The sequence below is a fragment of the Maniola jurtina genome, chromosome 3, assembly GCF_905333055.1.
Source record: "Maniola jurtina chromosome 3, ilManJurt1.1, whole genome shotgun sequence".
NCBI classification, from domain to species: Eukaryota; Metazoa; Arthropoda; class Insecta; order Lepidoptera; family Nymphalidae; genus Maniola; species Maniola jurtina.
Genome location: NC_060031.1, coordinates 15,175,650 through 15,188,996, shown reverse-complemented (window position 1 = coordinate 15,188,996; position 13,347 = coordinate 15,175,650). Strand labels below are relative to the sequence as shown.

General features: G+C 37.3%; 1 protein-coding gene across 4 annotated transcripts in view; it reads right to left on the bottom strand.

Moving 5' to 3' along the window:
• Positions 1-58: 58 nt before the first annotated feature.
• The window catches only part of LOC123881237 (integrin alpha-PS2), a 116,258-nt gene continuing 102,969 nt past the window's right edge, over positions 59-13,347 (bottom strand). For all 4 annotated transcript variants that reach the window (XM_045929940.1, XM_045929942.1, XM_045929943.1 and 1 more), the window contains 18 exons: positions 12,590-12,765; positions 12,115-12,321; positions 11,900-11,999; positions 11,375-11,609; positions 10,482-10,648; positions 9,215-9,360; positions 8,813-9,006; positions 8,412-8,667; positions 7,853-8,010; positions 7,371-7,546; positions 6,453-6,587; positions 5,378-5,443; positions 4,490-5,294; positions 3,722-4,146; positions 3,246-3,340; positions 2,322-2,468; positions 1,709-1,939; positions 59-1,203 (listed from right to left, as the gene is read on the bottom strand). In XM_045929940.1, coding sequence (XP_045785896.1) covers positions 1,126-1,203; positions 1,709-1,939; positions 2,322-2,468; positions 3,246-3,340; positions 3,722-4,146; positions 4,490-5,294; positions 5,378-5,443; positions 6,453-6,587; positions 7,371-7,546; positions 7,853-8,010; positions 8,412-8,667; positions 8,813-9,006; positions 9,215-9,360; positions 10,482-10,648; positions 11,375-11,609; positions 11,900-11,999; positions 12,115-12,321; positions 12,590-12,765 — 3,797 coding nt within the window. In that variant the 3' untranslated portion in view covers positions 59-1,125. The remainder of the gene's footprint in view (positions 1,204-1,708; positions 1,940-2,321; positions 2,469-3,245; positions 3,341-3,721; positions 4,147-4,489; positions 5,295-5,377; positions 5,444-6,452; positions 6,588-7,370; positions 7,547-7,852; positions 8,011-8,411; positions 8,668-8,812; positions 9,007-9,214; positions 9,361-10,481; positions 10,649-11,374; positions 11,610-11,899; positions 12,000-12,114; positions 12,322-12,589; positions 12,766-13,347) is intronic.

The following is a 13,347-nucleotide window of genomic DNA, read 5'->3' as shown; positions in this document are numbered from 1 at the left end:
GATCACATTTTACACACTCAACCATTTTTGACACTCATAGCGTGTACTCATTTTTTTATACTTTTCGTTTTTCATATATACCCTAATATGGCGTAATACCAAAGTGGTTTGTTTCTATGTTTCAATATCGTGACTAGTAATACGTTATAATATCTAAAATATATATATTTATACATATTTTTGTATAGGTATGCCTTAAAACATTTTTAGTCAAAAATATTCAAGGTTTTCACAAATATAAAATTCTATTTTGAGATTAATCTCATGAGGCACTTTTTATTCTGGTATATACAATTGACAATTTTATATAATTCTGTTGTACAAAAACTAAGTAAAATAAATTTCAGAACTGAAATCTGTCGTTTTTCATTTTTCATAGTCAAAAGTTTACATCTGAATTATTAGTTTCACTAATTTTTAGTGTGATTTTTACAACACTCGCTCCTAAGCAGAAGATTGACTAAAATTTACTCAGATGTATAAAGTTACAAATGTAAATCAATTTGATAAAATAAAGAAACAAATTTTAGTCAACCTCCAGTTTTATTAAAGTAATGGCCGCCAACTCCCACCACGTCTTTCAAATTGGCCTATGTTTTATGACCACAGTCATTAAATATAGATACGAGTATATCTAGTTACTACTGCTATCAGCTATGGTGTTGCAATCTACTTATTAACATAGTCAAATTATCGATCTATTGCAGAAACTTTAGGCGTGATTTAAACTGACGTTAAACGCAAGGGTTGATAGTTTAACACGACAAAATAAACACATCGTAAGCATGGCTAAAAGTAGTCGCTAATTATTTTTGGACTAGATCACATATTAGAGTTAAAATTGACGTCAAAGTTACCATAGGTGGCATGACATCAACATCGAAATTCACGTTTACATAAAAAATTAGCGATAATATACTCTTAATAGCGGTCCATGCTAGTAGAGTCCTGGCTGGTCACATCACTCGCTGCATCAGTAGCACTAGAGTCTGAAGCGTTAACGTCCGAGGTGCCGTTGACATCAGTGGTGGCGTCAACGTCCGAGGTGGCGTCGAGATCGGAGGTGGCGTCGACGTCCGAGGTGGCGGCCGCGTCGCTAGAGAGGCCGAGATCAGTGGTCGGATATCAAAGATGTTCGTCACGACCGTTCAGGGGTTGTCTCTCGGCGTGGTCGGAAGGGCGGTTGCGCTTGAAGAATCCGCACTGGAAAGAATCAGAAAACACAGAAACATTAGCACAGAATCTCGATATAAATCTAAAGGTGCAGACAATAGTGGCTTAAAACAATTTAAGTCGAACATTTGTGAGTTTTTTGTGAAGTCAAGCCTCTTAAGCCGTATTTCCGTGTCACATAACAAGTGACGTCTGAAATTACAAGGATGAACCAGATTGCTGGTTGAAAACTTATAGACTACGTTTGGATAGCGGAGGAGGAGTGAAGATCATTTTATTGCCGTCGATGGCGAAGACACTGAAGTGTGAAGTCAAGAGTTAACGGTATTTTATTGTTATTACATGCGGTCAGAGGAAATAATTTCAGTTAAACAATGCACGAAACGTCAGTACATAAATCAATTTAATTTTGTATGAAAAAGGCATGGTTCTTTCTATTCAATATTTTTACAGAGAGTTTTTTGTCAGATGCATACATACAAACACATACATGCCCTACAGTTTTCCAAAGACTTTCTTGACACGATAAACTTACTTTGTAGAGCGCGAAGATGAGCAAAAGCAGCAGTAAGGCGCCAACCACAGCAGCCAAGATGATGACCCACAGCGGGATTGTACCGCTCTCCAGCGCTTCGAGCTGAGGCGTGACCGTGGTGTGCGCCTCCACCACCTTCCACGTCCGGTCCGTCGGCCGCCCCACCATGGGTAGCCGGGACACCCGCGCCGCTGCTAGTGAGGACAGCTTTACTGCTCGCTCTTGTGAAATCTGAAAAATATTACTCTGTCATCTTTTTCCCTAAACCAAATCGAACCGAACTACTCGTAAATTCTTTTGACGATCCAAAAGCACTTGTAAAAGTTTATTTGAATAAATATCTATTCTATTCTATTCCTAAACCAAATTGGTTTAAATGCCCGTTTCAGAAGTTTGAGTGCCACGTTCAGGTTTTAAAGGTTTTAGAACCTGAACGATGCATAATTAATTCTACGTCCTCTCAAAACATTGATCAATTTTGTAAATTACTGAGCACTTATTGCTCATGTAATAAAAACGTTTATGGTATTGCTAATTAGTATGTACTTAATAACTCAATGGGTTTGCCAATCACTACTTTTTTACAATATATGTATAGGTGGCAGGTGCATACTTCATTAAGTACTGAGGCGTTGATTCTTGACCGCAACGCTAGCCAGATCTCCTGTCCCTTCACCAGCTGCCCAGTCCTACACCGCAGCACCTCACACTTGTACTTCTCTTGGCATTTCTCCAACATCTCTTTTAATTGCGGATCCACCTAGAAAACATCGACTTATTAATAAAAGATAAGATAAGATAAGATAAATTTATTTGGCTCAGAAACAAATGTAACATAAACGTAACAAAACACAATTAGTTATAATAATAAACATTACTGCATGTGCACCTGTTTCCTGAACTAGTAAAAACTGTGTCTCGGAAAACAGGGCTTCCAAAACGGAGAATACAAAACAAAGTAAAGCACAAAGTAAAATAAAGATTTTTTGTGAGTGCATAAAAAAACATAAATCTCATGTACAGTAACAAATATTCAGGTATTCAACCTCGTTACTTCCGAACTTTGATTTTACAAGTTTTATTATCATTGAAACAGTGAAATCCAAATACAAAACTGCGACTAAATGTCAAGGGTTCCCACAAATTCTCAAAAAACCACTTCTATGGGTAATGGAGAGATAATATGCTCGGAGTTTCTCTAAGTAATCAAATCAGAAATGAAGAGATCTAATATCAGAACCAATGTAGCCGACCTAACTCAAAGGGTTGCGAAGCTAAAGTGGCAAGGGGTGGGGGACATAGTTGGAAGAACCGAGAGTCTTAGGGGGTCCCAAGATGCTAGAATGGTGACCTCGTACCGGAAATCGCGACGTCGGCGAACCCCAACTAGCTGGACAGACAACATCAAAGAATCGCAGGAAGCTGCTGGGTTCAGACTGGCGTGTGGAAGTCCTTATGACCTATTCCAGCAGTGGACTTCTATAGATTGATGACGATAATGACTAAGCTGTCCTTAAACTCTAATAGATTTACCTACCTCTTGATCTTGTCGTTTCCGTCTAGTGCTCTCTCGTCGTTGTTCTGCCGTTGAACTGTAACTGCCACCCGATTGAGAGTACGTATTTTGGCCTCCTGTTGGGCAAAGTAAGTAATACATTCTATATTTTCATCTACTAGTGAACTTTCAATGAAATATCTTGGTTCTGTTTCGAAATTAAGATCGATTTAGATACTTAAAAAGCATTTTCGTTGGAGGGACTTGGAACATTTATAATAATTTAATTGTTGCACAAATTCTGGTGCTTTGCATAAGCTGCTGAATCGATTTCGACACAATTTGGGATGGAGATAGTTTGCATCCAGGGGACGGGTATATTAAGATACTTTTTTTCTTAATAAATTTTTTAAAACTTTTAAACCTGTAAATCAACGCAGATGATCAACGCAGATCGCGAGCATCAGCCAGTAACACAATGGTTTAATACCAAAAGGTAGCAAATGAATAAGATTTACCTGAGCTAGAAGAATAAGAATAACCTCCACTGTTAGCGCCGTAGCCGCTCCCAGACGAGCCTCTATAACTTCCCTGTCCGACTCCAGTTTGGTAACCTCCTTGGGCACCTCCGCTTTGGGAACCTTGATAAGCACCTCCATGAACAGCACCTGCTCCGCCTCTGGCATTAGTTACATCAGCAATTCCGTATTTAAATTCATTATTGGAATTCTGGGCAGCATAAGCTCCAAATCCTTCCAGCTTGTCTTCTTCCTCGTCCCCCACTACAGTGATACTGGGGCCGCCTCTAAAGGTACTGGATCCAGCATTCATGATATCTGGGTTCACAGTTTCAGTCGTTGCCCAGGAACCGTGGACGAAGCCTTGACCTTGACCTGAACTTGAACCGTAGTTTTGGCTTGCACCACCTTGGTTGTTGAGGTACCTACAACCCATGATAAGTTTTAAATAATAAGTTATTCAAGTTGTTACGTTAAAAAGTTTTCTGTATAACTGAAACTGTTAAAGTAAAATTTACAGCTAGCCTGAATTGGCGCCAAGAATGTGGGCTGCATTTTTGCACTGAATAGCCAGGCCGATTCTTCGCGCAAAAAATAGGGGTTAGTTAAGGATAGATTTGTTTTAATTAATCCTTATCTGGGGAATTAGACGTATTGACAGTTCTGTACTAGTTTGGTGCTGTAAATTTGAACATCATAATATTTTGTACCTGCTAAAAAAATATTACACCTAAATTATAGTTGAAGCAAGATGTTTGATATGCTTACGTGTTAAAAGAGCTGCCCGCTTCACCCTCGTGTCCCAACGACCCATATTCCGTACTCGTTTCAGTTTGGGATATAATGTTGTGGTTTTCATCATAGATAATCGTACGGTTCTTAACTCGAACTACACGCCCGTCTTTCCCAAATTCACCAGCATTGCCAAACCCTTGTCCTTGGGCGTAACCTTGGCCGCTTTGAGCATTTCCTTGGTAATAGCCACCTTGGTTGTAGTTGCCCTGTGCGTAACCTCCTTGCGCTTGTCCCTGACCGTAGCTACCCTGAACTTGGCCACCATAACTACCCTGAGTTTGACTACCTTGGCCATATCCACTTTGACCTCCCTGAGTATAAGTAACATGTCCTTGATTATAAGTTCCCTGATTTAAATCTCTTCCAGATCCCTGGTAATTAGGTCTTGCTAATGTTTGGAGATTCTTTCTCATAACTTCTCGTTCTGCTTCCGTCAAACCTTCACCAGACGATCCGCTTGACCAGGTACGGTTGTATGAATATGAGCTGCCTTGACCTGTACCACCACCTAGGCCACTGCCATACTGGCCTCCAGAAACTTGGCCAGTACCATATTGGTTACCGGTAGCTTGGCCTCCACTCGATCCATACTGACCACCAGCTGATACAATTGTATTTGTCTGTCCAGTGACTTGGCCACCACTTCCTTGGTTACTATTAAATTGACCTCCGCTACCATAAATGCCACTAGAACTTTGACCTTGACTGCCACTAACTTGGCCACTGCCTTGCTGAGAAACAAATTGGCCGTTTATAGAGTAGCTATCATCCCAATTTTCTGCAAAAGAAAGATACAACTGTATAAATAATATAATATGCTTCGCCTATATTGTAATCTCTCACTTTAAATAAGTTACGTACGTTGTCCATAATAACCAACACTGCCACCAATTTGCGATCCCGTGTAGAGTTCATTGCTCTTCATTGCTGAAAAAGAAATATAAATTGTATTTTCTTTCACACTGATGTATCATGCAGTGGACTTACACTGATGAGATTGATGATCAATGTGCAGACAATTATCGCATAGTTAGGGCTCATTTTTCAATTGTCAAATATTTTTTATTTGAGATTAAATTTGAGGTTTAACAGTTTTTGTATAGGAAATCTGTCGAAACGACAATTTTATTCCTTAGATACAAGTGTAAATTAAAAATTTATAACACCCCCGACGATCCAAAGTATTTGAGTGTTCCAAAACATCATTTTCAAATAAATAATTATGTATTTAGGCAACGTCCATCTTGACAGCTTGACATTTGTCTATTGACATAATATTATGAACCTACCGGTTATCTAAGCTTTTTTTCTACAAGAAAACTAGAAAAGAGCTGATAACTCTTAAACGGCTGAACCAATTTTTTTATATTATAGCTAATAACACTCTCGATCAAGCCACCTTTCAAACAAAAAAAACTAAATTAAAATCGGTTCATTCGTTTAGGCGCTACGATGCCACAGACAGATACACAGATACACAGATACACAGACACACAGATACACAGATACACACGTCAAACTTATAACACCCCTCTTTTTGGGTCGGGGGTTAAAAAGATAATTGACGATTGAAAAATCGTTTAGTAAACTTTCAAAAGCTTTTGACAACTAATTAGTAATCGCGATTTGAATTTTGTGCACACACAAGTACACTTTGAACTACCCGACCTCGACATACGATAATTGGGAAGCGACCCTTGGTCACTGCTTTGTATAAAAATGTATGGATTACATTGGAAGTGAATGATTGTAATTTAGCCATTGATGTAAGTCGACAGTGGGATTACTAAGTGTTGCATGTTATCGCGGGTCATGGTCATGTAACTCGAAGTCAAATACTTTTGGTCTTGATTTACTCATAGTCTACGGTTGAATGAGATAACCACTAGATCACAGAAGCAGAAGAATGAAATTAATTCATTTCATATGAACATACCTTCTTTTTCCTTAGCGAGCAGGAAGGCGTAAGGGTTTTGCACGAAGATGTTCTCCGGGTTGATATTTCGCGCCACATCACACTTCATGTTGCCTAGCCATTGCGGTTGCACCAACATGTACATCAGATTCTCACCTGAAAACATAATTTTACTATTATAAGTTATTACACAACCAGATGTTAGACATTGGGCTGACTAAGATGCTGGAATGGCTACCAGAAAACGCAGCGTTAGGAATCTCCCGATTAGGTGGACAGACGAGTAGCAGGAAGCAGTTGAATTCAGGTAGCTCAAAACCATAGCGTGTGAAAGCCTCTACAAGAGACCTATGATGCCCAGCAGTGGACATCTATCCGTTAACGATGACGACAAGTCGATGGAATTTCAGCTTCGATATTATTTTATTAGAGGGTAGTATAAATAGTGGAGTGAAGGAGAGTTACAAAACACTACCTACCCTACCGAATAACTTGATGCTCACTGTTCATCATGAACTGCTACTAAATAAGTAACCTAACTAGTGTCTACTGTGTATCTTAGCTTCGAATCTTGTGCAAGCCAAGTCAAAAATGAGTCGTTAGAGAATATTTTTGATTTTTTTTTATTCAACGACAAGTTAGCCCTTGACTGTGATACGATAGTGCTCATCTCACCACCCTACCTCATGGATTGTAAGTACACAAGAAACATGATGAATAAATAAACTAAACCCAGTACCAACTTCTTTTGTTTGAGCGGATTCAAAAGTGGCTGCCTCTTTGTGTACAATCCAAAACTAACCCGCTCGTCGGAAAAAACTTAAGTAACTATATTATTAAGTTCTAGATGTATTTTTGTGTGTTCTATCGTCTTTGTACAGAGTGTTATGGGAATCTGTTAGATCTTTACGGAAGTATTCCTATAAAAATAATTTTTACCTGTTAGAGTCTGATAAGGCCACATCACATAAATCTCAGCTTCCTCAACAGTAAAAGGTCCTTCGTTCTTGATGTTGTACTTGTGAATGACTTGAGGGCCCAGCTTTGTGTCATCTTTCAACTTTTGCGCGTCGTACAGTGAAGCATTGTAGTGCAATTCTGGTGGATCTGATGCTCTGGAATGGTAATATTGGAACATTGAGGTTTATCCTAATAATTTTGACAGATCATCAATTATGCTGCTTATTGTTGTTACTTAAGGTGGACACAAATTGTGGAAAATCAGCGCAGTAGTGATGATGCTGAGGCAGAGTCCTTTTGGCTCACACACAAAATATTGTTCTATAAATTTTCTAGTTTTAAGTTTAGTTGCTATTTTGTTGTATTAACATCAATTGTATTTTTATTTTTTATTCATTTTGTTGGTGGTTGAGCTGAATAAACTTTTATTAATTTTATTTATTTAAAGTTGTTTCACTTACCCAATGATGGACAAGACAGCCTTGACCACGACGCCAATAGCCATGTGTCTGGTGTTGTCGTATTGCGTGCCTTGCTCCGGGTTGGTGGAGTTCACCTCCATGTCGAAGTTGAGAGTTCTTACACGGGCATCTACTTCCAATATCACGCGGAAGTTCACCTAGAAGTAGGTAGAAGATAGAAATTAGTTGAATATTCAGCCCACATGTCTGGCTTCATAAATTATAAGACGGCATTGGAGCTGTTCCTGCATATTTCCTGTATTCACCCAGGGTTAATACTTAACATGATTCCATTGGATGGATGTAATTAAGGTACTTTGAGTGACAAGAATGAATATAACAATTGGTATTTTTTTCTGAGAAATATTGTAATGGCAAGTTACTTTACTGAGAGCAATAGTACATGTAATTCAAATTGAACTCAATTGATATAGCTTTCCAAATGTTGAATAAAAAATTTTGAACAAAAATTATTAAGGACAGTTTCAGACAACTACCTACACAACATAAAAGGTTAGTGATTCAGACAAGATGTATTAAAAAAAAATTATTAACTTACACTTTGCCCGCTAGCCATAGGGTTTCCTAAATCACATTTCAATGTGCTATTTCCCTCAGCACCCTTGTTCTTAATGGAGCAGTATATCGGTGAAGAATCAGCGTTATCTTTGTCCAATCGGTCCATCTTGGCGTAAGTGACTCCCGCGGGAATTTGAAGGTAATAGGCTGCTTCGAAGGCATCCTCACCGGCGTTCTTGGCTACCACATCAATGTGGACATTCTCACTTGATCCTAGCACGTAATTGACTGTAGGTCTGTAATGATAAGAGATAAAACTTTAACTGATATTGAGTGTGAATTATTATTGAGATTATTGTAGTAGAAGTTAACTTAAAATTCCTGCGTCAGCGCAACCGTTTCTTCATCTCTATTATGTTTGGCAGAAGATGGTGTACTCACGTGGTAACAAACATCTGTAGGTCGGGTATGCACACGTTGTCGAGTCCGCAGTTCTTCTGTATGTTGAGCGAGTCGGTGCGCTCGATGCTGCGCGTGCGGTCCAGCACGGGCGGCACCGCGCTGCCGGCCGCTTGCTGCGTCAGCTCATACGTCATCTTCACCTCTATGGGAGTCAGCTTGTCGCGGATCTCATCCTAAAAGTTAAATGTTTATACATTTCATGTGTTTTATGTTTTATGACTTAAGTTTTAATAATCGTTTAATGATGCATCGTTACTCATTTTGGCGAATATACTGAAAAGAGGACAATAAGAATTACCTATTACTTTCTACATCAATGAAGAGCACAAGATATGATTGATACCTTAAATATTTTACAGTAAAATCATTAATTTTACTTACGTCAAGGTACACCGTGATATTCTTGCACTCCTGCAGTCCTTGAGTAAGCAAAATGTGCGTTGTGTATATCGTCTGTCTGCTCTCCATTAGAAACAGTCGTTTGCTGGTCTTCTGCCGTGAGTCTAGGTCCAACGTTACTTCGAAATCTATGACACATTTGATAAATTATACATATGTTTGTTTTAATTCTTTACTTTTAGATCTATGAGTGGGAAACGATTTATGAATTGATATCATTTTTAAAGTACTTATTAGTACTATAAATACATGTGAAGACATTCATCTACTCTAGTTTTTAATAACGTATTGCGACAAGGAAGTTTCTTGGGACCATCAAGATTCTTGCTATATATTTTGCATTATCTTAATAAAAAGTTTCTCATGGTGTAAAAATGTATCGCATATCTAGATGTATTACAATATAATTTAAGTAGCTATAAGTCAGAAGTTAATTTGGAAATAATTTCATGCGTCATAAAACTAAAGTGCGACGATAAAATGGTGAGTTTCTAACATCGAATCACTACGAGTGGTATTTTTATGTACAAATGATAATTTCGTTACTATTTCTTTTAAGTTTGATGCATGAGCTGGGAAGTCATCTGTTCAAAGCGTGGACGATTAGCCAACTCAAATTCAAATGATAAAATTCAAAATCAACGAATAATTTTGTTTTTTATCCATAGCCAATCGTTTGCTACCACTCACCGAAATAGCAAATATATCCCTCGGCTTGGAAAAAAGAAAATCACAATAAAATTCTAAACATCAAAGTGATTATAAGTGATTTATAATTTTTATATAATTTTATATTTTTTTTATGGAGTAGAAAATTAGAATTATTAACACAATTTTCCTGTCACATTGGTTGGTATAATAATACATATATAGCTTTTAAACGTAATATAAGGCCACAATTACACCTGCAAATGTTATGTTTTACAAAAGTTTATAAATGTACGTAACACTTTTATAAGTGTCATTTACCTTAGTTTTGCTGTCAATTAATTACATAAGCTACTTACGTGAGCAAAACTTACGATTGTAATCGCGGCCTTACAGCATTCCTAATGAATGAAGTTTTTTAACGTTGTTGATGAGCATTCTGTATAATCTTAAGTAAATCTTTTGTTGTTGTTTCGAAAGTGGCAAGTCTTACGATATAATAACAATATTACACTTTTGAATGCAAAAAAAATAATTCAAATATCATCAACCTTGTATTTTAGATTAGTAGATAAACTTATAAGTTAGAAAGTATACTCACTTATCTGCTGGTCCACATTGACACCATCATAGGTAAGACAGAACATGAGATGCGCGCACGCAACTTGCGTGCCGTTGGAGAGAGAGCATTTCTTGTCATCCATGGAAATCAACTTGCTTTCCCCCATGAACTGGACGTCTGCCATCACTTTGACTACGGGGCGAGATCTGTGGACGAGGTTAAACATGTTTATAATAATCTAGGCAACAGTGATATCTAAATAAATAAAAGAAAAAGCTGCCTGACTGACTGTTTGATTAATAATAAACGCACAGCTCAATTTACTGGATGGGTCGGGCGGGCATGCTGATAGCTATTATGACGTAGATATCCACAAAAAAGGATTTTGAAAATTCAACCCCTAAGGGGGTGTAGTGTGTATTTGTGTAGGTAGTCCACGCGGACGAGGTCGCAGACATAAGCTAGTCACGATATAATGGAGCTTATCAGGCGCTATTGTTTATAATTAGATTTATCTATATAATAGGTATATATTGTATATTTTCATTGTGGTTATATTTTAACCATCCCACAACAAATAGATAGTATTTTTCCTTATTTGTGCTTCATTGTTCCCAAATTAGACAATAGTTCATTGGTCACTGACTCGTGTCTGAGGATAATGACTGAAGTTAATAACAAAAAAATTGTATTAAATGATGCATGGATTATTAGAAAAGAAGGATGGATAAAATAAAGATGGATGGATGGATGGACCTTTTCATATTAATAAAATAGTTGAAAATTAAGAAAGTTGGAGGTTACAAAATGGATCCAGTAAAGATAGCAGTAGCAGCCGCAGACAGTCATATAATGAAGTAAGAGTTGAGATTAAAAAAACAAAGTAAGTAATAATGAAGAAAATGCACCAAAGTAAATAAATTCAAACTCACTTCAAAAACACAACACTGTCAGACTTATATGCTCCAACAGCTAAATCAGTATAGTTGTTATTATCCAAGTCAACTCCACCCGAGAGGGAGAAGCCGAAAGTGGTGAGGATGGGGCTGATCTCCTCAGCAGTGATGGCTTGAGAGTACTTTTCGCCGATGCCGAGCTCGCTTCCATGATAGATGTATACCACTCCCTTGCCGTTTTCGCCACCGTAAGGGGCACCTACTGCTACATCTGAATAACAAAAAAAACAACATCATTATACTAAAAAAAATTTTTGTAAAACTTCAAGAAGGTACAATTTGAGCATTAGCAAAAAACGAACATGAGCGACTCCGAACGATCTCGAAGTTATGCACGATCTGTATTTAATAGCAAAGCCAACCATTGTTATAATTTATGCGATGATAGCAAAAATGTTTGGAAATATTTAAGCTATTGTCTATTTATTGAACACTTTTTTGAAGACTTATTTGTGTATGAAATATTAAGTATTTTTATCGACTGTTGTGAAAAAATTGTACCTCCAAATCCATCATAGTTGATGTCTCCAAGAGAGGTGATTGCAAGACCAAATCTGCCCCGTGATACTTCACCGGTTCTTGCATGGTTCTTTGTGAACAACTGAAAGCAAACAATATCATCATCACACATTATAACATTAAAATCGCAAAAACCCCCTATAGTTATTTACCCTTAGAAATGTGGAATATGACGTACAGACAGAAAAGTAACTTACCCTGTCCTTGCCCTGGTAAATGACGTATATCCTTCCATGTTCATATCCATCGCTCTTCGGCTTCGTGAACATGGGAGCACCAACAATAAGATCCTCCGCACCATCACCGTCGATGTCGCCACTCGCGAGACTGTAGCCAAAATAGGCGCCGATTTGCGAACCACTGATATTTTTAATGTTTTGCAGCTCCCAAGTGTAAAGAACCACCTGGAAAAAAACACAAGTATAACAATACTTCCGTGATTCTATTTAGTGCTAATCGATATAAACAGCGAAGAAGAGAAAATATAACAAATCTTTTCCATTGAACTATGCAAAACTGCAACAGGAGGTGAATCAAGTCGTTGAAATATTAAACTGGTATAAAGTTACAGTCAGCCAATTTGATTCTGATTTTCAAGGCAAGATTTAGTTTGATCAGAGCTAATCAAGTCAAAGAAAACAGAACAGAAAACTAAATCTAAAATAGACTAACCAATCCTCTCAATTCTGCTCCCCTAGGAACGCCAACAGCTACACCTTGGATTCCTTGGCCAGCAAAGTCTCCTACTGTTACCGAATATCCCATATACGAATCATCGTACTTAGGACTGGCTTCCGGTGTCGAAAGCAATACTGGCCTCGAATTCAATGTCTGCACTTTTAACTGACCTACGAAAGAAACAATTTATTTTTACTAACATTCTTACGCGAAGTGATTTTAAAGCCAATGAGGTACATGATGAAAGCTTTAATGATATTCATATGTTTCATATCAATGATGGGTTTAAGAGAACTGTACAAGTTACAACAAATAACGAGCAGACAAAATTCCGTTAATTTTAAAATATGAATATGTGATATCATTCATGTGAACAAGATACTTGAAAAGTTTGGATTGTATGAATATACATAAATCTAGTAAATGCTTGTGTCTACTATCAACAATTTTAAAATACACAAAATAAATGTTTTAGTTTTGATGAACTAAGTCAAAATAGAAATAAAATTGTTAGTAGACACAGCAATAACATGTGCATAATATGACAAATAGAAGATATTACAATAATTATAATCAGTGACTACGATTTAAAAGCACTTCTTATCAATAGAATATTTGCCAATGAGTTTATACCAAGACACCGTTACGTAACTAGTAGTGTTTAATATTTTCTATAACATGTAGCAGGCTTTGATTAAGTATTTATTGCAGGTGAAGCATTAGATATCTTGAATTAAAACTCATTTAAAGCA